Below are 25114 nucleotides of genomic sequence, written 5' to 3' on the forward strand. Positions count from 1 at the left end.
TTTCACCCATTTCTTTCCCTGCATACTCCAGAGACTGCTTTGGCTTTCAGTTCGATTCTAGGTGCAATTCAATGCATTTGTTTGAATCTGAAAAAGCCTTTTATGGTATGTATCCTGTACATTTTAGAGACTGCCTGTCTTTTGGGCTGATGAGATCCATTGGAATACCTGCTCTGACAGCTCTGAGATTTTAAACATCAGGAGAGTGGAGGCAGGACAGCCCTCTGCTATGGCACTTGTGACAATTGGTCCACCAAGCACTGCCTGAGTTTGTTGACTTTCCTGGAAGTTGCAAGGCCTATGTATTTACCCAGGTTTCAGAGTAACAGCCGTGTTAGTCTGTATTCACAAAAAGAAAAGGAGGACTTGTGGCACCTTAGAGACTAACCAATTTATTAGAGCATAAGCTTTCGTGAGCTACAGCTCACTTCCTCAGATGCATATCGTGGAAACTGCAGCAGGCTTTATATATACACAGAGAATATGAAATAATACCTACTCCCACCCCACTGTCCTGCTGGTAATAGCTTATCTAAAGTGATCATCAGGTGGGCCATTTCCAGCACAAATCCAGGTTTTCTCACCCTCCACCCCCCCACACAAATTCACTCTCCTGCTGGTGATAGCCCATCCAAAGTGACAACTCCTTACACAATGTGCATGACAATCAAGTTGGGCTATTTCCTGCACAAATCCAGGTTCTCACATCCCCCCCACCCCCATACACACACAAACTCACTCTCCTGCTGGTAATAGCTCATCCAAACTGACCACTCTTCAAGTTTAAATCCAAGTTAAACCAGAACATCTGGGGGGGGGGGGGTAGGAAAAAACAAGAGGAAACAGGCTACCTTGCATAATGACTTAGCCACTCCCAGTCTCTATTTAAGCCTAAATTAATAGTATCCAATTTGCAAATGAATTCCAATTCAGCAGTTTCTCGCTGGAGTCTGGATTTGAAGTTTTTTTGTTTTAAGATAGCGACCTTCATGTCTGTGATTGCGTGACCAGAGAGATTGAAGTGTTCTCCGACTGGTTTATGAATGTTATAATTCTTGACATCTGATTTGTGTCCATTTATCCCTCAACCCACCTAGCAATATTGTTAACCTATCCAACTATACTCTCAGCCCAGCAGAAGCAGCTGTTCTATCTCGGGGCCTCTCCTTCTGCCCCTCCACCCCCACGAACATGATACAGTTCTGTGGTGACCTAGAATCCTATTTTCGACGTCTCCGACTCAAGGAATATTTCCAAAATACCTCTGAACAGCATACTAATCCACAGAGTTCTCCCTACCAACACTACAGAAAGAGGGATTCTAGGTGGACTCCTCCTGAAGGTCGAAACAGCAGACTGGACTTCTACATAGAGTGCTTCCGCCGACGTGCACGGGCTGAAATTGTGGAAAAGCAGCATCACTTGCCCCATAACCTCAGCCATGCGGAACGCAATGCCATCCACAGCCTCAGAAACAACTCTGACATCATAATCAAAAAGGCTGATAAAGGAGGTGCTGTTGTCATCATGAATAGGTCAGAATATGAACAAGAGGCTGCTCGGCAGCTCTCCAACACGAGTTTCTACAAGCCATTACCCTCTGATCCCACTGAGAGTTACCAAAAGCAACTACAGCATTTGCTCAAGAAACTTCCTGAAAAAGCACAAGATCAAATCCGCACAGACTCACCCCTGGAACCCCGACCTGGGATATTCTATCTACTACCCAAGATCCATAAACCTGGAAATCCTGGGCGCCCCATCATCTCAGGCATTGGCACCCTGACAGCAGGATTGTCTGGCTATGTAGACTCCCTCCTCAGGCCCTACGCTACCAGCACTCCCAGCTACCTTCGAGACACCACTGACTTCCTGAGGAAACTTCAATCCATCGGTGATCTTCCTGATAACACCATCCTGGCCACTATGGATGTAGAAGCCCTCTACACCAACATTCCACACAAAGATGGACTACAAGCCGTCAAGAACACTATCCCCGATACTGTCACGGCTAACCTGGTAGCTGAACTTTGTGACTTTGTCCTTACCCATAACTACTTCACATTTGGGGACAATGTATACCTTCAGATCAGTGGCACTGCTATGGGTACCCGCATGGCCCCACAGTATGCCAACATTTTTATGGCTGATTTAGAACAATGCTTCCTCAGCTCTCGTCCCCTAAAGCCCCTACTCTACTTGCGCTATATTGATGACATCTTCATCATCTGGACCCATGGAAAAGAAGCCCTTGAGGAATTCCACCATGATTTCAACAATTTCCATCCCACCACCAACCTCAGCCTGGTCCAGTCCACACAAGAGATCCACTTCCTGGACACTACAGTGCTAATAAACAATGGTCACATAAACACCACCCTATACCGGAAACCTACTGACCGCTATTCCTACCTGCATGCCTCCAGCTTTCACCCTGACCACACCACACGATCCATCGTCTACAGCCAAGCTCTGCGATACAACCGCATTTGCTCCAACCCCTCAGACAGAGACAAACACCTACAAGATCTCTGTCAAGCTTTCTTACAACTACAATACCCACCTGCAGAAGTAAAGAAACAGATTGATAGAGCCAGAAGAGTTCCCAGAAGTTACCTACTACAGGACAGGCCTAACAAAGAAAATAACAGAACGCCACTAGCCGTCACCTTCAGCCCCCAACTAAAACCCCTCCAACGCATTATTAAGGATCTACAACCTATCCTAAAGGATGACCCAACACTCTCACAAATCTTGGGAGACAGGCCAGTCCTTGCCTACAGACAGCCCCGCAACCTGAAGCAAATACTCACCAACAACCACATACCACACAACAGAACCACTAACCCAGGAACTTATCCTTGCAACAAAGCCCGTTGCCAATTGTGCCCACATATCTATTCAGGGGACACCATCACAGGGCCTAATAACATCAGCCACACTATCAGAGGCTCGTTCACCTGCACATCCACCAATGTGATATATGCCATCATGTGCCAGCAATGCCCCTCTGCCATGTACATTGGTCAAACTGGACAGTCTCTACGTAAAAGAATAAATGGACACAAATCAGATGTCAAGAATTATAACATTCATAAACCAGTCGGAGAACACTTCAATCTCTCTGGTCACGCAATCACAGACATGAAGGTCGCTATCTTAAAACAAAAAAACTTCAAATCCAGACTCCAGCGAGAAACTGCTGAATTGGAATTCATTTGCAAATTGGATACTATTAATTTAGGCTTAAATAGAGACTGGGAGTGGCTAAGTCATTATGCAAGGTAGCCTGTTTCCTCTTGTTTTTTCCTACCTCCCCCCCCCCGGATGTTCTGGTTTAACTTGGATTTAAACTTGAAGAGTGGTCAGTTTGGATGAGCTATTACCAGCAGGAGAGTGAGTTTGTGTTTGTATGGGGGTGGGGGGGATGTGAGAACCTGGATTTGTGCAGGAAATAGCCCAACTTGATTGTCATGCACATTGTGTAAAGAGTTGTCACTTTGGATGGGCTATCACCAGCAGGAGAGTGAATTTGTGTGGGGGGGTGGAGGGTGAGAAAACCTGGATTTGTGCTGGAAATGGCCCACCTGATGATCACTTTAGATAAGCTATTACCAGCAGGACAGTGGGGTGGGAGTAGGTATTGTTTCATATTCTCTGTGTATATATAAAGCCTGCTGCAGTTTCCACGATATGCATCTGAGGAAGTGAGCTGTAGCTCACGAAATCTTATGCTCTAATAAATTGGTTAGTCTCTAAGGTGCCACAAGTCCTCCTTTTCTTTTTGTATTTACCCAGGCTCTCGTTCAGGAGTTGGGAGGATTTTTAGTTCCATTTATTTTCTCGTAGCTGGGTGGTGAGTTTGTGTTATTTTGAGAGCTAGCCCACAAATGGAAAAATGGTCATGTGAAACATTTGGAAGCTTAACGTTTTCTTTTTGTTTTTCAAATTTTTTTTGCATTCCTTACAAAATAATTGTACATCGATATTATTATTGAACAAATTTTAGTGACAGAAAATCCAGTTTTTGATCATTCTGATTTTAAAAAATTCAATGATGTTTTTAGTAAAAATGGAAAAAAAGACAAATTTTCAACAAAAAATCTTTTACTGACAAAAATTCATTCTGATTTTAAAAAATTCAATGATGTTTTTAGTAAAAATGGAAAAAAAGACAAATTTTCAACAAAAAAACTTTTATTGACAAAGATTCAATCTGGTCTAGTCATTTTTGTTGGCAATGGATTAATCTGACCTGGTTTTTGCATATGTTTTACATTTGGTTTTGTGTACTGAGTCTAATGTGTGGACTGTATTATAAAGTGAAAATATAAATACGTTTCCTGACAGACCATCATATTTTAAAAGAATAGTGGATAGTAAAATAAAAAATGAGGATATACTTTACTGACCCAGTGAATGATCAGAAATGTCCAAATCCCCTGGAACTGGTGTTTGTGTGTTGGTCACTCACTACAAAAGCAGTTTTCCTCTCCTGGAATTGACACCTCCTCATCTATTGTTGGGAGTGGACTACATCCACCCTGATCGAATTGGCCCTGTCAGCACTTGTGAGGTAATTTCCTTCTCTTCATGTGTCAGTATATTTATGTCTGTATCTGTAATTTTCACTCCATGCATCTGAAGAAGTGGGTTTTTTACCCATGAAAGCTTATGCCCAAATAAATCTGTTAGTCTTTAAGGTGCCACCAGACTCCTTGTTTTTTCTGTGATACTGTAACCAAAACCCTGACCTCAGATAACCAATCAGTCATTATTGCCAGTCCCTGTCTTCGGTACTTCTAAAGCCGCAATCATTGTGGCATTTAAATATCCTCCCTAAGGGGATGGAAATACTCTCAGGAACATCCTGCTTGGCCACAACTACTGTTTCAATAATAAGGTTGGACGGGCATAACTAACCATGGACTTTTGAATACTTGTGTGTTTGTTTAAAACAGGTCAGTTGATATCTTCTGGATATTTAACTTTAAATTATTGCCTTCCCCAAAGTCCTGTTAACCTCTCCCCTCTCTTTTTGGAAAATACACGTGTTTGGTGATTCACTTTATTATTGAATAATTCAGCACCCTTTCGGTTAGTGATGCTATAGCAGCTACTTTAAAGCTAGGCCTTACAAGAGCAAGCCTTTTAAAAACTTCCCGAGAAACTGTCCTGGAGTGGGCTCCTCTGGGCTGTGCCAGTGCATTGCAACCAGGATTTTTGCAGGATCCTGCAGACTTCTGCAAGCCCACTCAGCAGGAGAAGCAACTTCTGAACTCTCGTCACTGTACCTTCCGCAAGGCGACGCTAGAGCTGGTGTGGCATCGCGTCCTTGCAACACTTGAGTAATTGATACTTTCTAAAAATGCAGCTTTGGAGGAGTCAACTGATTCCCTAAGATGGGCTCCTGAATAATTGAAAGAATATTTGCCAGTTTTGCACTGAAGTACTAACAGCTGTGGTGTGTTTTGATATTTATGAAGCCAGATAAATTATGCATTAGCCAGTGCAGTGAGCCCAGTGTGATGCTTATTACTGCCTGAGTTTCAGCGACTATGATATACCATGCATTTCATTTTACTTCCATTGTGGTGTTGAGTATGCCTGGACTTTATCAACCTTGCTTGAAGGTTTAAACTCCAGTTCCTAAGATCTGACAGAGTATTTTAATTTGTTCTTCACTCTGCAGACTTTAAAATGACATGCTGCGTCTATATTTCAGGCTGTTGAGTTGGCTCAGGGGAATAGTTATTGTTTTAATAGAAGAGAATTGCGTTTATAACTGAATCCCAGGATTAAACTGAAAATTACACCAACTCCAATATTGTTTTCAAAGCATGATATAGTGTAAATATTGTATGTGTTCTCTGAGATGCCTCATTTATTCTATAACTCCTCCTCTTCTTCTCATTCATTAACCAAACCAGGCTTGCCCTATCTCAAAACTTTTTAGTCAATGTTTTTTTCTCTGGGCAAATTCTGTTTCATTAACCAACATGTTTTCCTTTGCAAATAAACTCAGTTCGATACAAAATTGTCCCCCCCACCCAACCCCAGTATGTACGAGTCACATGCCTGAATGATCCTGTAAGGAACAGGAAACAAGAAAATAACATTTTGAAGCAGCAGATGGCATCCTACCACCCAGAAGCTTTCCTGTCTGTGTAAAAGTGTAGCAAATCAATATATAATAGGAAACATTTGAATTCTTTGGTTATCATTATGACAAGGAGTCTGTAACAAAGCTGGGGATTTTGTTCACTTTAATATTGTCTTGTAATTAATATTTATTGGTAAAACACTCACTCTCCGATAGACGCTTCCATGTTTCTCTCTTTCAAAGGAGTTGCCCACACAATGTGTCCTAAAAAGAAAAGGAGTACTTGTGGCACCTTAGAGACTAACCAATTTATTTGAGCATAAGCTTGCATCTGATGAAGTGAGTTGTAGCTCACGAAAGCTTATGCTCAAATAAATTGGTTAGTCTGTAAGGTCCCACAAGTACTCCTTTTCTTTTTGCAAATACAGACTAACACGCCTGTTACTCTGAAATGTGTCCTAAGGCATTAACCTGACTTCTTAGGATTCAGTAGACACAGAGACCTTTTTTTTTTTAAATTGTTTACCTGCACTTTCATTTTGATTTCTCCCCTAACTTATTTAACAATAATATCTATCTCTTAGTGGATGGAGTTCTAGACTAAGGCTCAGGACACCTGGGTTCTATACCTGACTTGGCCATTGGCCTGATGGGTGACCTTGGGCAAGTCACTTTGCCTCTCTCTGTGCCTCAAATACCTCATCTGTAAAGTGGGGATAATGATATATGCCTCCATTGCAAAACCCTTTGAGAACTACTGATGAAAAATGTTCTATAAGAGCTATGAAGAGCTCTGTGTAAGCTCTCACCAACAGAAGTTGGTCCAGTAAAAGATATGGCCTCACCTACCTTGTCTCTCTACTATAAGATCTAGGTATTGTTACTGTTGTAGAGCAGATTTGATCCATAGATCTAAAGGCATTTTAGAAAGGAGACACATATCATTATCCCCATTTTACAGATGGGAAAACTGAGTCACAGGGAGGTACAGTGACTTGCGGAAGGTCAGTGACCCAGCAGGCCGGTGACAGAGGTAGGAATGGAACCTAGGTTCCTGTGTCCCAGTCCCTACTCTCTGTTCACTGGGGAATGCTTGCCTTGTAATCCTTCACTAACTGTAGGTATCATATAACAGTTAACATTTGTCCAGAAAAGCAGATGTAGCCTTGAACCTATCTTTAAAGTACATATGGCTACAGCATCTACCAGCATGTCAAAAACTTATGGGCATTGGAAAACAAAAACTGGGGCCACAGATCTTGCTTCAATTAAGTACTTTGGAGAGGGAGAGTTTGTTTTGGAGGGGCAGACTGGAGAAATTGTGGATATTGTGTTTTAAAAATAAGGGTGGTTCATGTATTGAAAGTGCACTGCCCTGGGATGTGACTCAGCATTCTACTTATTGGAACAGAGATTGGAGACACTGTCAGAGAAGTATGAGTTGAGTTTTTGTCTGCTGTTGGTATGTGCTGCATGACAATAAATCATTTATATTCTGCCACTAGTGGCTATAGAGAACGTTTGTTCCAGCTCAGTTTCCTTGGAATTATATAATCAGAGCAGTTCGGGAGCTGATTAGGTCATTTAGTCCATCCCTTTCCTGCTAGGCAAGGATAACTCCCCTACAGTTCATAAGGTTTAAAGTTTTCCAATTCTCAGTCAAAAGACACTTTCCCATTAGTGTTTATGGGTGGAGGGTATGGGTACAGTCACTGGCTGGGCTGATAGTTCTAAGGTAAGAACACCACGCACCTTTCCTTATCTTTGTTGCTCTCGACTGATCTCTGTATGTGTGTATTTCCTGCTGTGCCAAGCACGTCTAAAAGCTACAAGCAGTGCAATTTCCACAACTCAAAGCCTGTCTTGACATGATGGCTTAGCAAACAGATCTCATGCTTTGGACACATAGGTCAGCTTTTTGTGTGCTTTTATAGCTTACTGTAGCTGAAGATATAGAAGCAACATCACAGCACTGAACCCTGCTGTATTTCCATGCAGCAGGGTTCGGTGCTGTGGTTCTCAAGGGGAAGTGAATGGTGAGTTACTCTTTAAATTAGAGACCGTGTGGTCCAGTCAAACGGGGCACTGGCTGGAGTGGTAAGAGACCACGGTCCTATTCCTTTGTCTTTGTCTGCACTTCTGTTTCCCATATATATTGTCTCTTCTATACAGATGGCAAACTCTTTGGTGCTGGGACTTTGTATTGGATGTTTGTACAGCACCTAGCACAATAGCATCCTGAGAACGGTCAGAGTCTGTAGGTGCTACTAATAATAATCATGAAGCGTGCAAAACACAGGCAAAGTCTGCATAACTAATTAATATTAGTGCTAGCATTGCCCTCTCAAACCACAAAGAGTCATTAGGAGGTAAAGGGAGCTGTAAGTTATTTCCACAACTCCTGCAGTAATCACTGGTTGTGGGGTGATATATTCCAGAGCCTTTCTCACAAAACACTGTGTGGTGTGGAGCTGGCGAGAATGGAGTTGTAATATAGGAGGCATTTATGATGTGATAAACCCTGGAACAAGAGCTAATAACTGTAATAATCACTACATTATTAGGGCCTAATCACATCAGCCACGCCATCAGGGGCTCGTTCACCTGCACATCTACCAATGTGATATGTGCCAGCAATGCCCCTCTGCCATGTACACCGGCCAAACCGGACAGTCTCTACGTAAAAGAATAAATGGACACGAATCAGAAGTCAAGAATTATAACATTCAAAAACCAGTCGGAGAACACTTCAATCTCTCTGGTCACTCGATTACAGATCTAAAAGTGGCAATTCTTCAACAAAAAAACTTCAAAAACGGACTCCAATGAGAGACTGCTGAATTGGAATTAATTTGCAAACTGGACACCATTAAATTAGGCTTGAATAAAGACTGGGAGTGGATGTGTCATTACACAAAGTAAAACTATTTCCCCATGTTTATCCCCCCCCACACACACACACACACCACAGTTCCTCACACATTCTTGTCAACTGCTGGAAATGGCCCATCTTGATTATCACTACAAAAAGCTTTTTTCTCTCCTGCTGGTAATAGCTCACCTTAATTGATCACTCTCCTTATAGTGTCTATGGTAACACCCATTGTTTCATGTTCTCTGTGTATGTAAAAGCGTCCCACTGTATTTTCTACTGCATTGCATCCGATGAAGTGGGCTGTAGCCCACGAAAGCTTATGCTAAATAAATTTATTAGTCTCTAAGGTGCCACAAGTCCTCCTGCTTTTTTTGTGGATACAGGCTAACTGCTACTCTGAAACCTGTAATAATGTATATCTGATAGAGAACTATCCCATTCAGAGCGATACTCTTGAAAACTACTTATAGGTGGCCTGCCCCAGCTCAGTATCTTGGCAGGCTTATAAGCGAGGACTGTAGATATGAAACACGACACCATCTCCCTGACAGCACTCAGTGTCTCAAAAGCCAAATTTCTTTGAAATTTGGAGCTTTACAATGGGAAACCGTTTTTTAAAGCTGGACATGGATCTGATTGGTATAACAGGTTGGATACCGATTCATCATCACAGAGAAGGGTTTTGATTGACAGATGAATGAGCTGATGGGGTGGTATTTAGGAGCAGTTGGAGAGCCTGTATGTCAGAGAGGCTTTCCTATGAGCTATGGTAAACATGCACAGGCCATTGTAGACACAAAGTGGCTGGATGCTACTAGAGAGCGGCTTTGCTGGACTCGTGGGTCCGGTGTGCTACTTTCTGTTGGAGTTTTGAGGGTTTACTGAAGCTATAGCAGAGGAGTTATCTTATTAGAACATAGTTCTGAAGGAGACAGTGGGTAGTAGGTATTTTAATGATTGTGCAATCCAGCTGCCAATCCTCAAGACAAATTGCATGTCAGTTCAAATTACCCGTGGCTGCTCAGCACAAATTACATTTCAGGACTTTGACAACAGCTGCTGCAAACATGAGAAACGTATGTCCTGTGTGTTTGCACCAGTGAGTATGAAGGAATAGATCTCAGGACACCGAGCGCAATTTGTATAATGCTCGCTGTACCAAAAAGAGACACTTTTTAATTTATATACCTCATTAAAGTTTAAAGGTGAAGCATGGTTCATGGGAGCATGGTTTGTTCTTGTGTTTTGTTATTCCACAGTGTATAGTCTGCTCTGTCTCCAGTCACAGCTGTGTCTGGCCCTGACTCCAGTATGCAGCTGTGCCCAGAAAGGAATATTTTACTGAAATAGTTTCTGCTAACCTGGTCACATTGATTGATGGGCACAGGACGGCACTTTGTTAAATGTTCTTTTTATAAATGTCTTAAACGTTTGCTGCCCTCTCCCAGCCACTGGCAGAAACCACAACAACCGCATTAGCAGAACCCATTAATTTAACAAACGGCTTGTTACCATGGCTAGATGTAGTGCTGAAGGGACCTAAGTGTACTGGCTGTGTGAGAGCTTGTGTGTCTAAAAGTGCGTATGCCAGGATAGCTCATTCCTGTATAGTACGGCAAATGAGCAATGCTGCTATAAGGCACTTTTATGCTGGTACAATTGTGTCCACCCTAGGGCTTATTATTGTATGAATAAAGGGGAAGAGAACTGTGCTTAATTTGCCCCAAATGAGGGCCCACAGCTGAAAGGACCTTGTTAAGCCAGCGGCTCCAATGCTAGAGCCCTGTGAAAATAAGAGGGGTGGGCACAGGTGTCCTAGCCAGAAGATGTGGCCTCTCCTCAAGGGTCCCAAGTCTGGTTTAACCTGTTCCTCCCCACTGTTCAAAGAAAGAGCTAAATAGGCTTCATTGGGAGCCTCCCTGTTATTTTAAATGCTCAATCAGAGCTGAAATCAGCTGTGGTGGGGCTGTGTTTCTGCCCAGCTTGCTAAGAGCTAAAAAAAAATCACTGAGAGCCCAAATCACTTGAGCTGGGGCAGTGTTTCTGCCCAGCCTGAAAAGAGCTGACAATTACTAAGAGACCGATGTGCAGAAGTCACAGCAGAGAGGCAGGTGGCAGCAGAAGGTGACTGACAGTCAGCTGGCGAGAAAGTGGCTGGTAAGGTGGTGAGCAGAACAAGCGGCTTGTCAGGCAACGAGCAGCTGACAAGTCAAGAAGCGGCTGGTGGGTCAGCCAGCAGAGAGGAACCGTGGCTGGTAGAGCAGCCAGGCAAAGCAAGTGCTCAGATAGTGATGTAAGCAAGGTGCAGTCTTCCCTGGGTGGGAGGTAAACTCATAAAGATGTGCCTCTGAGCCCTGGGGCCTCTCTGACCAAGGACAAGCGCTGTGAGTGGGGTGTGGTGAGGGAGCGCAGTGCAATAGAGGAACTTTTGGTTGTAAAACTCAAGAACATGAGGCAGAAGGCTCTGACCCACGCATTCCGGGGGGGGGGGGGTGTCCTGCTCACTGTTTTAGGCTTATGAATCCTTCTTGTGGCATTTTCCCTAATTAATGTCGGGTGACACCCCTCCTTTCATTAAAAGTTCTTTTCTACACTCAAATTCTGTGCTTGCAAGAGGGGAAGTATTGCCGCTCAGAGGTGCTCAGGGGTAGTGTGTAATTTTCCCAAGTTACAGGGGGCTCGAGCCAGTTCTGTGTTGTATTATTGAAAAGGAACCCCGAGGTATTGAACCAGGCCCACCTGGCAGAAGGGTTACACATTTATGAAAAACCAAAGCTCCAGTTCATAGGCAGCACATGAATTTTTAGGTGGGATTATGGCCCAGCTCCACAAACGTCTTTAGGCTCCTAACTCCCATTGAAATCAGTGTCCGTATGAAATCAATGAAACCTAACTTTTGCTCCATGAGACATATTTCCCTTCAGCCCAGTTACTTAGGTGCCCTCACCCCAGTTTCAGTTTACAGAATGTCATACCTTGAGTTCAACAAACTAGGACACTAAAGATGCTAGTGGTCTGAGCATAGGACAGGGGCTCAGGACCTGCTAAATCCCCTTCCTGGTGCTGCAGTTGTGTCCTCCTCGCATCTTGAGCAAGCCACTTGGGTGAAACAATTCAAGTCTGGGCACTAACAGTGAAGCACCTAAAAATCTATGTTTAGTCACCTGGAAATGGTCTGACCTTTGGAGCACCGCCCCCCCATGCCCCAGCCCCAAATCCCACTGGAGGCCAGTGAGAGATGTGGGTGCTCAGCACCGCTGACAATTAGGCCATGATGGCTATGTTAAGACGACACCAGAACCTGGCTAGATAGACATGCATGTAAGTGCCTAATTTTAGGCACCCAAGTTTGAAAAGGGTAGCCTTAAACTGCCTGCCTCAGTTTCTCCCTCTCTAAATTGAGGATTGAAACGCATGCCCCTCACACGAAGGCTGTGAGAACGCCTTAGCTAAAATGTGTGCCTTTAAAGGTGTGAAATGCCAGGTATTGCCTAGTGTGCACCACTGCCCTCTACTGGGAGGACTCAGAACTGCTCTTCTGGGGGGCACCTCTCTGATCCAGCGAACAGAGTGGATCCTTCAATTTAAGCAATCGCGCCCTGTGCCTTTGCATTAGGTCACGTTAAGGTCTGTCACTCTTGCTGCGGTGGCCCCGAGTTCCAGTGGCCCTGTGTGCAAGGCAGTGCTGGCCGCTTGGTGACTATGGCGTCATTAGGCTGCTATTAACGATGCATTCGATACATCTACACTGCAGCTGGGAGGTGTAACTCCCTGCATGGGTGACCTACACACGCTCACTCACCTTGAGCCAGTGTGCTAAAAATACCGGTGTGGTTGCAGCAGCCCGGGCCGCTGTGAGAGTCCTGTGTGAATCCATGCTCAGGGACTGGGCAGGCTTGGACTCAGGCGGCGGTGGCTTGGGCTAGCTGCCTGGCCCTGTGTAAGCACTAGAGCAGCTGGCCCGAGCTGTTGCCCGCGGTGCCTGAACCACACTGTACGTGCCCACAGGGCCTGGGAGGGTTTGTACTCAGGGCAGGTAGTCTATGCCGCTGCTTGCCACTGCCTGGGCTACCATGGCTACACTGCCAAGTTTAGCACCGTAGTGCTCCTTGCACTAGTGTGGGTACAGCTAGTCGTGCAGGTAATTGCCCCCCCCCCCCAACAACCCGGCCCAGGCACCAAGGGGAGACCTAACCTTCGAGTGAATGCTCGTCTACCTTCCACTAGCTTGGCAGTGCCTGATATCCCTGCCCCCGCCCGCCCTACACCCGGTGAAGTCTGGTTCAAGGCTTTTCCTGCTAGAAGCAGACGTCAGTGAAAACATGTGTTCACTGCAGGTGTCTGGCTTTCCCAGTAAATGTGCCAAGTGAGCAGCAGCTGAGCAAAGAGGTGGGGGGGTGGGGGGAAGGGCCTGGAGGTCGAGCAGGGGTGGAGCACCCCCTGGGAACAGAGGAAGTTGGCGCCTATGCCTCATGCTACTGGGGTAATTGACCGCACTGAGCGCAATAGTGGTGGAAAAGAAAAGGCTCTGTCATCTCAGCACTCCCTCAAAAAGTCCTATTTGTCCCTGCCCCTGCCCTGGGACTCACCCTTGCCATGAGTGACCATGAAGGGGAGGGCTTGCGGCACAGGGAGAGCAGAGGCAGCATGATGCATGTGGGGCATGGGCTGTATAGAGGGAGTCAGAGGGGCGGGAAGGACTGAATGAATGAAGGCAGTGAAGGGGAGCGGGGGGGGGGTGGGCAAACAGCCGGACTGAAGAGACTGTGCACTTGGGGTTGTAAGCTGAAATTTGCTGTAAGCCCAGCGCTTTGTACCCCACTGGAACTTTGCGCTTCCCCTCCCGGTTCCTACCTGGCCCCCCCAACTCTGCAGCTCATCCCCAGGTATCCCAGCCCTACCCCTGCACCATCCTTCACACCTCCTCCCTGCGGTGCCCCAGGCTCTCATCTCCACAGCCAGCCTGACTTGCATGGAAACTGGATCAGGCCCAGGCTAGTTCGTGCTGAATGAATGGTGACAGGAATGAGTCCTAGCGTACGAGGCCTGGCAAGTTGTGCCATGGGGAGGTAGGTTCCTCTAATTTTCAATGGTGTATTGGATAAATTCAGGATCCCGGCCGGGGGGGGGCCGGGGGGGTTGGGTTTATCTGGGACATTCTTAATAGCCCTGCTCTTTGAACAAATGCCTGCCTGAGTCAGTGGGGCTTCACTGTACCACGTAGCCGCAGCATGAGCATGGGCCAGGTGAAAGCTAATCCAGTGCCCTTAATGTGACCAATCCGCAGCTGGTGTGCAGTGTCCCAGTCTGTGCTTGGTGCTGAGTGGCTGTCAGGACACTGAATGGCCAGACTCATTGTAGCCATCAAGTCCGTGACCAGTGCACGAGCTGGTTTATGGTTCCAAAGACTGTATCCAGCCCCGTCTCCTCTTTGAACAATCCCGCTCTGCAGCAACGCAGCCAAAGGTACACAACTAAATAAAACGGGTGGGCTGCAAAGCAAACTGGGGAGGGGCCAGTATGCATTGAAATGCATCCTTGAAGCAGTCAGGCTCCTGGGGGGGGGGGGGGGGGGCTACACTAGAAAAGGACTCATTGGGCCTTGCAAATCAGCCACAGAGGGAATAAATACAAACCACACAACGCTCCCAAGGAATGAAGTGGATATTGCTGGAGTGCTTTATTGATTTTGGCCCTGGTTTTTATTTATAGCCAGTGCCTTGCAAGGGGGCCATGGGCATGCTTTCCAGCTTTATTCGTATTTGTCGGTGGTGAGGCCGAGGAGGGGTCAGCAGTGGACCAGAGAAAGCATTGATGCTCCGGGCTGAAAAAGTGTTCCAGGTCAGAAAGAGGGATGCGAACAGGAAAGGGGGAGGATGTTTGTTGAGAAAAATGAGTTTTAAACCCATACAATTACTAAAATAGGAAACTGAGGCCATGTTCTTCCTCCCACTTGTTATTTCTACCCCCCTCCCCCCCAGCATCACAGAGCCAATGCCTGTCATGCTGTGAGGGTACAGTCTAGCTGTGCTTTGAAATCTCTGGATTATTATTATTAAAGTGCTTTACAGAGAAGGGCAGTAGCATTAGCTCCATTTTACAACTGGGAAACTGAGCCATAGAGAAGTGGCCTTAGTCACCCAGCAGGTCAGTGGCAGGGTGAGGAAGCCCCCCCTCCGGTCTTCAGACTGAGTCCCACTCCAGAGCTCTAGCCACTAAGCCAGCCTGCCTCTAGTATTGTCAGCTGCATTGCACCGCACTGCACAGCTTGGTTTGTAGTTCCTGTTTGGGTCACACTGGCATTGCTCAGCTGTGCTGGGGCACCAGGGTCTGCTGCTGTGTGGGGGCCTTCGTGCACTCTACAACCAGTGCATCCCCTTCCTTGGTACGTCTGCCTTGCTCCAGGGAGGAGGCGCTACTGGGTACGGGTAGGGTTCCCACCCCTCCAGGATTGTCCTGGAGTCTGCAGGAATTAAGGATTAATCTTTAATTAAAAATTATGTCATGTGTGGAACCTCCAGGAATACATCTGACCAAAATTGACAAACCTAGGTACAGGAGCTGGGCAATGGGCGCCCAGATGCCTGGACAAAGCAGAAGCATTGTGTTGAGATATGGGCTGGATGCAAGAACAGGGCCCCCTCCGTAGCACGACTGGAGTCAAGGGGTGGGTAGAGAGCGAGAGCCGTGAAACCCTTGCAGGAGGCTAGAGCGGATGATATGAGGCTTCCCTCTCAACTCGACCAGGGGAGTGAGTGTCCCGTGCCACCAGCCAGGGAGTGAACATGCCGGCCCGCTACACCACAGTGCACCAGTCCTCTAGCCAGCAACAGGTTGCAGTGTGGCCTGGGGGGAGGGGCATTGTTTTCCCTGGAGAAGGGTTGTAGGGGGCCTGAGAGGAGCTAATAGGTGCGCATGAGTCTAAAGAACGCAGAGCAACACGTGAACACTGCATTCGAGGGTTGCACTTGCTGCTGCTTCTGTCAACGCCTCTCATTGGGCACACCAGGGGTTCTTTGCATTACATACGACTGGCTGTACTGAAGCAGACCATGGCCCAGCTTGCCCAGTAGCCTGGCTTCAGAACAGAGCAATTAGACCCTGGGACTGGACGACAGGAAATGGCTCATTTCATGTCGGTCAGGGACACCCAGATCATGGGTTTGTGCCCCGACCATCTTGGTTAACAGCCGTTGCTGGACCTGTCCACCATTAATTTATCTAACTCATTGTTGAACTCAGTTACACTTTTGGCCTTCACAACATCCCCTGGCAATGAGTTCCAGACATTGACGGTGCATTGTATGGAGAAGTACTTCCTCTTGTTTACTTTAAACCTGTTGCCTATTAATTTCATTGGGTGACCCCCCCCACACACTTCTTGTGCTACATTAAGGCGTCTATAACAGTTCCCTCAACTTTCTTCACACCAGTCGTGATTTTATAGCTCTCTAGCATATCCACCTTCGTTGTCTCATTTCAAAATGGAAAGGGTTGAGTCTTTTTACTCTCTTCATGTATGGCAGCTGTTCCATACTCATAATCATATTGGTTGCCCTGCGCTGTACTTTTTCTAATGCTAATATATCTTTTGGTTGGGATGGGTTGACCAGAATTGAATGTAGTCGTCACGGTGTGGACATACCGTGCACTTATATAGTGGCATTATGCCATTTTCTGGCCTATCTGCTAGCCCTTTCCTCATAGCTCCTAACAGTGTCAGCGTTTTTTGATGTCTGCTGCACATTGAGCAGCTGTTTTCAGTGAACTATCTGTAATAGCTCCAAAGATCACTTTCTGGAGTGGTACCAGCTAATTTTGACCCCACCATTTTGTATATATAGTTGGGATGATGTTTTCCAATGTGCATTACTTTGCATTTGCCAACACTCAATTTCATTTGCCATTTTGTTGCCCAGTCACCTAGTTTTTTGAGATCCCTTTGTAACTTTTCGCAGTCAGCTTTGGACTGAGTAATCTAGTACCGCCTGCAAATTTTGCCATCTCACTGCTTACTCCCCCTTGCCAGCTCACCTATGAGTCTGTTGACCAGAACTGATCCCAGTACAGCTCCTATAGCCACTGGGTCACCCTTGTCCATGTTTGCTAACCACCCCACTCCCAAAGATTTCTAATAGGTTGGTGAGGCATGATTTCCCTTCACAGAAACTATGTTCCGATCTCTATTTCAGAGACTCTGTACAAACCCACACCCCCAGTCAGGCCAAGTGCTCATTGTGTCCCTCCCCCCGGGCCAATGGCTGTATGCCTGCCCTGTTGGTCCCCCATGCCACAGCACAGCTGAGTATCCATGTTCCCTTCCCCCATTCTCTTCCTTTAGCAAGGGTCCGTATGCCTCCCCCATTCTTCCATGACAGGGTCCTCCATTCTCTCCCACCAAGACAGGGGCTCTGTATGTGCCACAATTCCCCCCAGTTCTTATTTCTTGTCTTTCTGTCTGGGAGGTAAGTCATTCAGGGAGTCAACAAGTTAAACTATATTGGGAGGGTGAATAGAGCTGAGATATGGTGGCTGGAGGGTGGGGAGTGAGGGATTTGCTGGAAGGTGTTAATGGCTGCATCAATCCTTGTTTTTTTTTTAATCTATAGACAGTTATAAAGGTGTTTGGGTTTGCTCACCAGCTGGCAGGGGCTCTGTGTCCCTTAGCTCCCCCAAATCAATAGGGTTCTGCTCAATCCATGCTTTGAATGGTCCTTGAATTTTTGGAATTGATCAGAGGCAATGCTCAAAAGTTCCAGCCAGACAAAACTGCCATCAATTTGAAGGTAAGAGCTCACTTCGATCAGCCAATGCAATAGTAATTCATTACATAAAGTTAATTAAACTGTAGTGTAACTACAGCAATAATTTGGATAACTGGACTCCTTACGCCCATAGCAATGACAAATCTTCTTGATGCCTGAATTGCTGATAGCAGAGATTAAAATGACTTTGTCCACCATTACCTTGGTTGATTGTGAAATCTGCTTGTTGCACTCCCTCAGAGATACGGTCCAGCACACTGAATCGGATAATGTCACATCATTCTGAGCTTAGGCCATGTGACCTAAACAATTAGCAAGATGCCACTGCAAAATGTGCCATCCACCCCCTCTGTATTTATTCCAGGAGCAAGCACCTGACCCTAAGCTTTTAAAGGGATAACAGGGAAAAAATCCTGTGGTGGAATGATGAGTTCTGGGCGTGCAGATTTCCACCTCCCCTTGAAGTAGCAGCCTGAGGCGGAGGGTACTGTGTAACATTTGTGTGTATGTAAGGGGGAGGGAAGATAGCCAAGGCTTGTAATGGGAGAAACTCTGCAATTTACACCAGCGCTTATAACAATAAAGGATTCTTTTCCAATTTGACAGAGGCTACATCTAAGATGTGAGGAAAATGTAGCCCTTCCCTAGTAACCAAGGAGCTCAATGCCATGTAGCCATGGGTATCATTCCCCTTTTACTGATAGACACCCACACACCCACAGGTAACTTGCCCATAATCACACAGGAAATCAGTGTTGGAATAGCACGTTCTCACTCTCAGTCCTTTCACTTTAACCTGAAAACCGTTGTTCTTCAAGCAGAAGAGACAGGGGAGAGATGGCAACAGAGTTAAACACTCTTTTGTGGTCTTCGTTGCAACTTGCTGTCCTTGATGTTAAAAGTCCATTTGGCCAAGCTTCCCTAGTTGAGACGACTGGCCCATGTCCTTGCTGTTCAGCCGCAGGCAGGCAAGAATTGGGGTGGCCCCAAGGTTAATGGGGTGGATGGTAGAAAGGACACTCATGACTCTTCTGGGAGAGAAAGAGAATGTACATCGAAGAGCACAGTTGTCAGAAAAGACTGTTGAATAACAGAGGCCCTCACATTAGCCCAGAGGTGGGCAACCTACGGCCCGCGGGCCACATCAGGCTCGCGGGACCCTCCTGCCCGGCCCCTGGGCTCCTGGCCCGGGAGGTTAGCCCCCGGCCCCTCCCCTGATATTCCCCCCTTCCCCGCAGCCTCAGCTCACTGCGCATCCGGCGCAATGCTCTGGGCGGGGAGCTCCTGCCGGGCAGCGCAGCTGCAGAGCCCGGCCTGACCCGGTGCTCAGTGCTGCGTGGGGGGGTGGCTGGCTCCACCGGGCAGCGCAGCTGCAGAGCCCGGCCTGACCCGGTGCTCTGTGCTGCGTGGAGGGGTGGCTGGCTCCTGCCGGGCAGCGCAGCTGCAGAGCCCGGCCTGACCCGGTGCTCTGTGCTGCGTGGAGGGGTGGCTGGCTCCTGCCGGGCAGCGCAGCTGCAGAGCCCGGCCTGACCCGGTGCTCTGTGCTGCGTGGGGGGGTGGCTGGCTCCTGCCGGGCAGCGCAGCTGCAGAGCCCGGCCTGACCCGGTGCTCTGTGCTGCGTTGGGGGGTGGCTGGCTCCTGCCGGGCAGCACAGCTGCAGAGCCCGGCCTGACCCGGTGCTCTGTGCTGCGTGGGGGGGTGGCTGGCTCCAGCCGGGCAGCGCAGCTGCAGAGCCCAGCCTGACCCGGTGCTCTGTGCTGCGTGGGGGGGTGGCTGGCTCCTGCCGGGCAGCGCAGCTGCAGAGCCCGGCCTGACCCGGTGCTCTGTGCTGCGTGGGGGGGTGGCTGGCTCCAGCCGGGCAGTGCAGATGTTGCACCACCAGCCATCGATGGTCCAGGCAGTGCAGTAAGGGGGCAGGGGTGTTGGGGGTGGTGGTCAGGGGGTGGGGGAGTGGATAGGGGTCGGGGCGGTCAGAGGGCGGGGAACAGGAGGGTTGACTAGGGCAGGGGTCTCGGGGGGGGCAGTCAGGAATGAGGTGGGATTGGATGGGGCAGCAGGGGACAATCGGGGACAGGGGTTCTAGGGGCAGTCAGGGAACAGGGAGCAGGGGGAGGTGGATGGAGCAGGGGCCCCAGGGGGGGCCGTCAGGGAACAGGGGGGTTTGGATGGGGCAGGAGTCCCGGGGGGGGCATCAGGGGGCCAGAAGCAGGGGAGGGTGGGGGGCCGGGCCATGCCCCCATCCGCTAACTGGCCCTCCATACAATTTCCAAAACCCTCAGGCCAAAAAGTTTGCCCGCCCCTGCATTAGCCGGTTCTTTTGGACTGAACACATTTTACACAGCACTTCATGTCTTCCTCAGAAACAGCAATCACTCCTTAGGGTGATGTGCTCAGTAAGTGGTTTTCTGCAGTCACACTGAGATGCTGTATATTGCATCTTTTCATCTGGGGCTTGGGTTCCAACTCAGATAGAAATCACACTTAATGGTAACTATTATTTAAGTACTTAACTAAAAACCAAAAAGTAGCAAGCAGGGTGGTAAAATAATGTTTTATTTCATGGATGAACGAACACTACCATGCCACATCCTAAATGTCCTCCTACAAAAGATTGCGGACAGAGCAGATTTGATGTTTTTCCGACCCAGTTCATTTCAGACTTTTGAGCCCATTTAGTGTAGTAAAACCTGGACACCCAGCATTCGTATTGTCTATTTGGCATACTGCCGAGTAAAGCAGATTTATACTGTAGTTCCTGTTCGCAAAATATCAATGCACTGTAAATTAAAGAAACCCCCCCAAACCAAACTAGATTGCTTCTGTGATTTACCAGTATAGTGTCCAGGATGGTCTAACTACAACCAACGGTCAAAGCTTAGAGATTAAAATAAAAAAAAACTTGACACATTAAGGAGCACAATGGATACATCATCATTGCTGTCAGGATGTGAGTTTACCCACAGTACTGTGTAAAAATGTAGAAACCGGTGCTGACATTCAAGTTGTCAAAACAAGAAAAGAAATTACATTAATTGATATATTTCCAAGCTAGTACTTCTAAAGAGTCCTGATCAGCAAAGGAAGGTTATAGTGTGCATGCTAACACAAGACTAATATTGGATTGGAGACCTGACAAATAACTGACTTACATTCCTTTATATACAACAAAATGAAATATACATTATTAATCCTGGCTGTACATTTGGTCAGAATATCTTACAAGGAGCAACACTAGCCAAAATCTTTATGATATGGTAACTGGAGGTGAAGGAATGATGTTTGAGATTTGAACGATTTTCCCCTGGGTTTTTAAACATTGTTCTCCACCCCTGCACAGACCAGTATGATTTTAGATGCTCTGATTTTACAAACCTCCTGCAAGCAGAAGACATAACTAAAAGTGGAATGTGATAATCATTTACTTGGAATCCAAAATCAAAACTAAGCTGCAGACAGCATGTGAAATAAATCTATCCATACTGATTTCTTTTTTAATGCTTCACAAGATGACCAGCAAAGTATCTGATACAAACTCCCTCTACCAGAGTGTAGATCAGCGGTTCGCAATCTTTTCTGACCACTTATTCAAAGTAACAAATGTTTGCAACCCCCTTACATTTACTTAAGAGTAAAAATGATATCAAAGCTAAGCCTAAATTCATAGATCCCAAGAGCAGAAGGGACCACTGTGATCATCAAGTCTGACCTCCTGTATAACACAAGCCATTGAACTGCCCCAAAATAATTTATTTAAGTGTGTGCTTGGAGAGGCTAACAGAGAATAATTGAAGGGTTAAGCGCGTGCCGGGAGGGAGGGAACAAGATTTTCTTTGCTTTACATTATAATAAAAATTTAACACCTGGCGCCCCCCCTTTCCTGATTGCCTTTTGTGTCCCCCTCTAGGGTCATGACCCAGCAATTGAAAAACACTGGTCTAGTTAGTTCAATGCATGTTTTCTTCCACATCCATGACAAGTGGTGAAGCTGATAAGGTGAGCATGAGATCAAATGTAAAGAGGAACAGGTAAAAACAATATAAAATCGTAATTAATTACATGAGGCTAATTAAACATTAGTGTAATTACAGTGATACTTGGTATAATTAGAATCTGTATGCCCCATAGCAGTGATGAATCTTCTAAACATGGGGGAGAGCAGGCAAATATGTATGAATCAGTACCTTTAAAATAATTGTGCTATAATCTTTTCCATTTATTAAGTTTTATCTGACACAACGGGATGCTAACTATGGTAACCCTAAAAGAGATGATGTATTTCATTGCTACTGCTTCATTTCTTGAATGCAAAAGGGCCATTTAACCTTCTAGTCCTCAAGGTAGTTTCTTGGTGTGGTCCTTCAAGTCCAATTTCTTGAGAGCCTTTTACTCCAGAAGTCATTTTGTGGCAAAGAAGACGGCGATGTCTGTGACGGATTCATGTCAGACAGCAGTTTCTGCTGAGTTCATCATGCGCAATGTTCTTCCATTCAGGAAGGAGTTGCTGTCTGTCAAGCAGGCGAGCTGCTTTCAGTTTCGTTTAAACACATGCTAACAACATAACATTTCTTTCTCCAGGAAAATGATTCAGTTGCATATTGTTATAAAGAACGGCCTTGTGCTTTGCACGAACCAAAAGGGTTAATCCTCCTCCTCCTCCTCCTCTTTCAGTGTGACTATCGGGAGTTTGTCCTGAACTTTGAAACAGTCCACAAAGAAATTGACAAGGGACTTGTACAAGTGTTGCTCAAGTGCTGCACTGTTAAAGTAATGGCTTTCGTCAGGGTATATCTGCAAAGGAACCAAGGAGACCATGAGTAGCTTTACGTTAAGGTTAGAGAGGGGCCCGAACTGCAGTCCCAGATCTGAACACCTGGGATCCAGCCAGAGCTGACCTCTGCAGCTCGGGCCCAGCTCTAGCTAATCAGCATCAATACAAACACTAGCGTGTGGCACTTAGGGCTTGTCTTGCACTGGCTAACCGAACAGACTGTATTTAAACCTGTTTAGTTAAACTGGTGCCAACGTCTGTGTGGACACTCTTATTTCAATTTAAAAGTAGATTCTGATCAGGTTTAAGTTAAGCCTAAACAGGCCTTAGCTACAGTACGAATGCTTTGAAAGTAATAGCTACACCAGCAGAGCCCTCTAGTGTAGCTGCAGCTTATGCCGACAGAAGGAGTTTCTCTGTCACTGTACCACCAGCTTCCTGAAGGACATGACCTGGGAGTGTTGCCAATAGCTATGCCGGTTGGAGGTGGCGACGGTTTTTTCACATTCCTGACCGACATAGCTAGTCTGACAAAACTTTGTAGTGTAGACCTGCCCTTAGGGTGACCACACAGGGGTATCCACCGGTTGAACTAAATGAGTGTAGTCCTATGTAGACAAGGCCTTAGGATCTACTCCTTGCAATATGAATTAAAAGAGTTTCATTACTTAAAAAGTTGAATGTAAACTTGTTGAAAAAGGAATTTATGTTTTGTTACAAGGAACGCTGATAACTCTGTAAAGGAACTGTCCTACATAATCTCAACTATGCTTTTAATTCAGATCTAACCGGCAACTTTTGTACATGTTATATGAATGCCAGTTGATTATAACAGACTTCTAACGCTGTAATTTTCAAAGGAGAATAGGGAGCTGGGCTCCTAGTTCTCAATGAAAGTCAGCAGGAGTTGAATACCAAGTTCCTTTGAAAATCCCAGCGTAAGAACATACGAATGGAGCTCTAACAACTGCAGGATTGGGCCAAATCTAAATAATGATAATAATGTGTGTGTGTGTGTGTGTGTGTGAGAGAGGAACTATATAATATACATATAACTTAGAATTACTGTTCTATTTGTATTTTTATATTGTATTGTATATACAGTGAGGACTTTCTAAAGCTTACTTCATAACATCTGTTTTCTGTTCAAAGTGCAAAGTGACTGTTTAAGTATGAAAAATGGAAACATACATATACTGTACCTGCAAGCTGTAATTAGCCTTTGCCCTAATTAGGTGTGTAATAAGATCTGCAGTATGCTGGAAATGGATTTTTTCTGTAAAATCAGATTAGTATCAATAAATGCATAAAAGTGGCAAATTTAATTAAGAAAAAAATCAGAGTCTCATAAACTACGTAATGTATCGCACTAAAATAGTGAGTTCACTTACCATCAGCAGTGGCATGAATAATCAAAAACTTTTGATCTTTCAGTAATGAGACTCTGTGTGCTAATTTGGTGATCTGTGAAGATAAAAGTTGCAGGTAAGATTAAGCATCATGCCAGAAATGAGTGATTTCTGTATACATAGCAAAGTAGCACTTAACGCTGTTTTATATTTGATCACCAGAATAACAAGCTGATATCATTGCAACCTCTTCCTCTTGGCGGCTTGAATCATTACAGCAGCAGAATGGAGGAGGAACTATGCTGTCTATTTGTCTAACCTTTTCCTGCCCCTCATGACCAATCCTGCCCCAACTGTAGATGGTGGGTGTGATGGATGCACCCCTGCACTCACACCCTACACACTATTGTAATAATCTTTGTACAAAGTATGTCTTAAGAAAAGGAGTACTTGTGGCACCTTAGAGACTAACCAATTTATTTGAGCATAAGCTTTTGTGAGCTACAGCTCACTTCATCGGATGCATGAGCTCACGAAAGCTTATGCTCAAATAAATTGGTTAGTCTCTAAGGTGCCACAAGTACTCCTTTTCTTTTTGTGAATACAGACTAACACAGCTGCTACTCTGAAAAGTATGCCTTGTGAGGTATCATAACTTAATTATAGCTTAGATTGCTATATGCATTTCACCATGACAATGCTGACAAGCAAGTTATGAGTTTTCAAATAAGATTCTGATGTTATTAGCACATCTTCCCCATTACCCTACCCAGGCAGAAGTCAGCAAACAAATCTGTCCTAAACAAAGGAATGTGTGTTTGCTTTAATTTGCATTTAAGCAGGAAACAGAGTTCTCAAGCAGACATGGGGGAGGGAGGAAACAAATGGAAACCTGAATGTAAGCATACACACGTGAAAAAAAAACCCAGCAGGGAACATCCTTCCACACAGACTCTTGGTTCTCATCTAGTTCCCCACATGCTGCTCCCTCTGTTATAACATTGCCTCCAGGAGAATAATATGGTTTATAAAGTCTGCATCAGCAGCCTTTATAAATTCCACATCACAGTTCCATGGCTCAGGAAATGGCAGTCTTGTGCTCCTTGATTCCTAGAGAGTACATGGCCTAGTTGTGGTGTTTAGGAAGCACACGTTACATCAGTGTCTGGCATAGCAGGCCACACTTAGAACACTGTGACGTTCCACAGATACAGTCAATGGCGTTTAACAGTTAAATAGTTCCCTCCCCAAGCT

General features: G+C 45.9%; 1 protein-coding gene across 7 annotated transcripts in view; it reads right to left on the reverse strand.

Moving 5' to 3' along the window:
* Positions 1 to 20275: 20275 nt before the first annotated feature.
* DPP6 (dipeptidyl peptidase like 6) overlaps positions 20276 to 25114 on the reverse strand; it is an 807813-nt gene continuing 802974 nt past the window's right edge. For all 7 annotated transcript variants that reach the window (XM_073334581.2, XM_073334585.2, XM_073334583.2 and 4 more), the window contains 3 exons: positions 23903 to 23975; positions 23714 to 23787; positions 20276 to 22531 (listed from right to left, as the gene is read on the reverse strand). In XM_073334581.2, the coding sequence (XP_073190682.1) occupies positions 22382 to 22531; positions 23714 to 23787; positions 23903 to 23975 (297 nt within the window). In that variant the 3' untranslated portion in view covers positions 20276 to 22381. The remainder of the gene's footprint in view (positions 22532 to 23713; positions 23788 to 23902; positions 23976 to 25114) is intronic.

The sequence above is a fragment of the Lepidochelys kempii genome, chromosome 2 (assembly GCF_965140285.1).
Source record: "Lepidochelys kempii isolate rLepKem1 chromosome 2, rLepKem1.hap1, whole genome shotgun sequence".
NCBI lineage: Eukaryota > Metazoa > Chordata > Testudines > Cheloniidae > Lepidochelys > Lepidochelys kempii.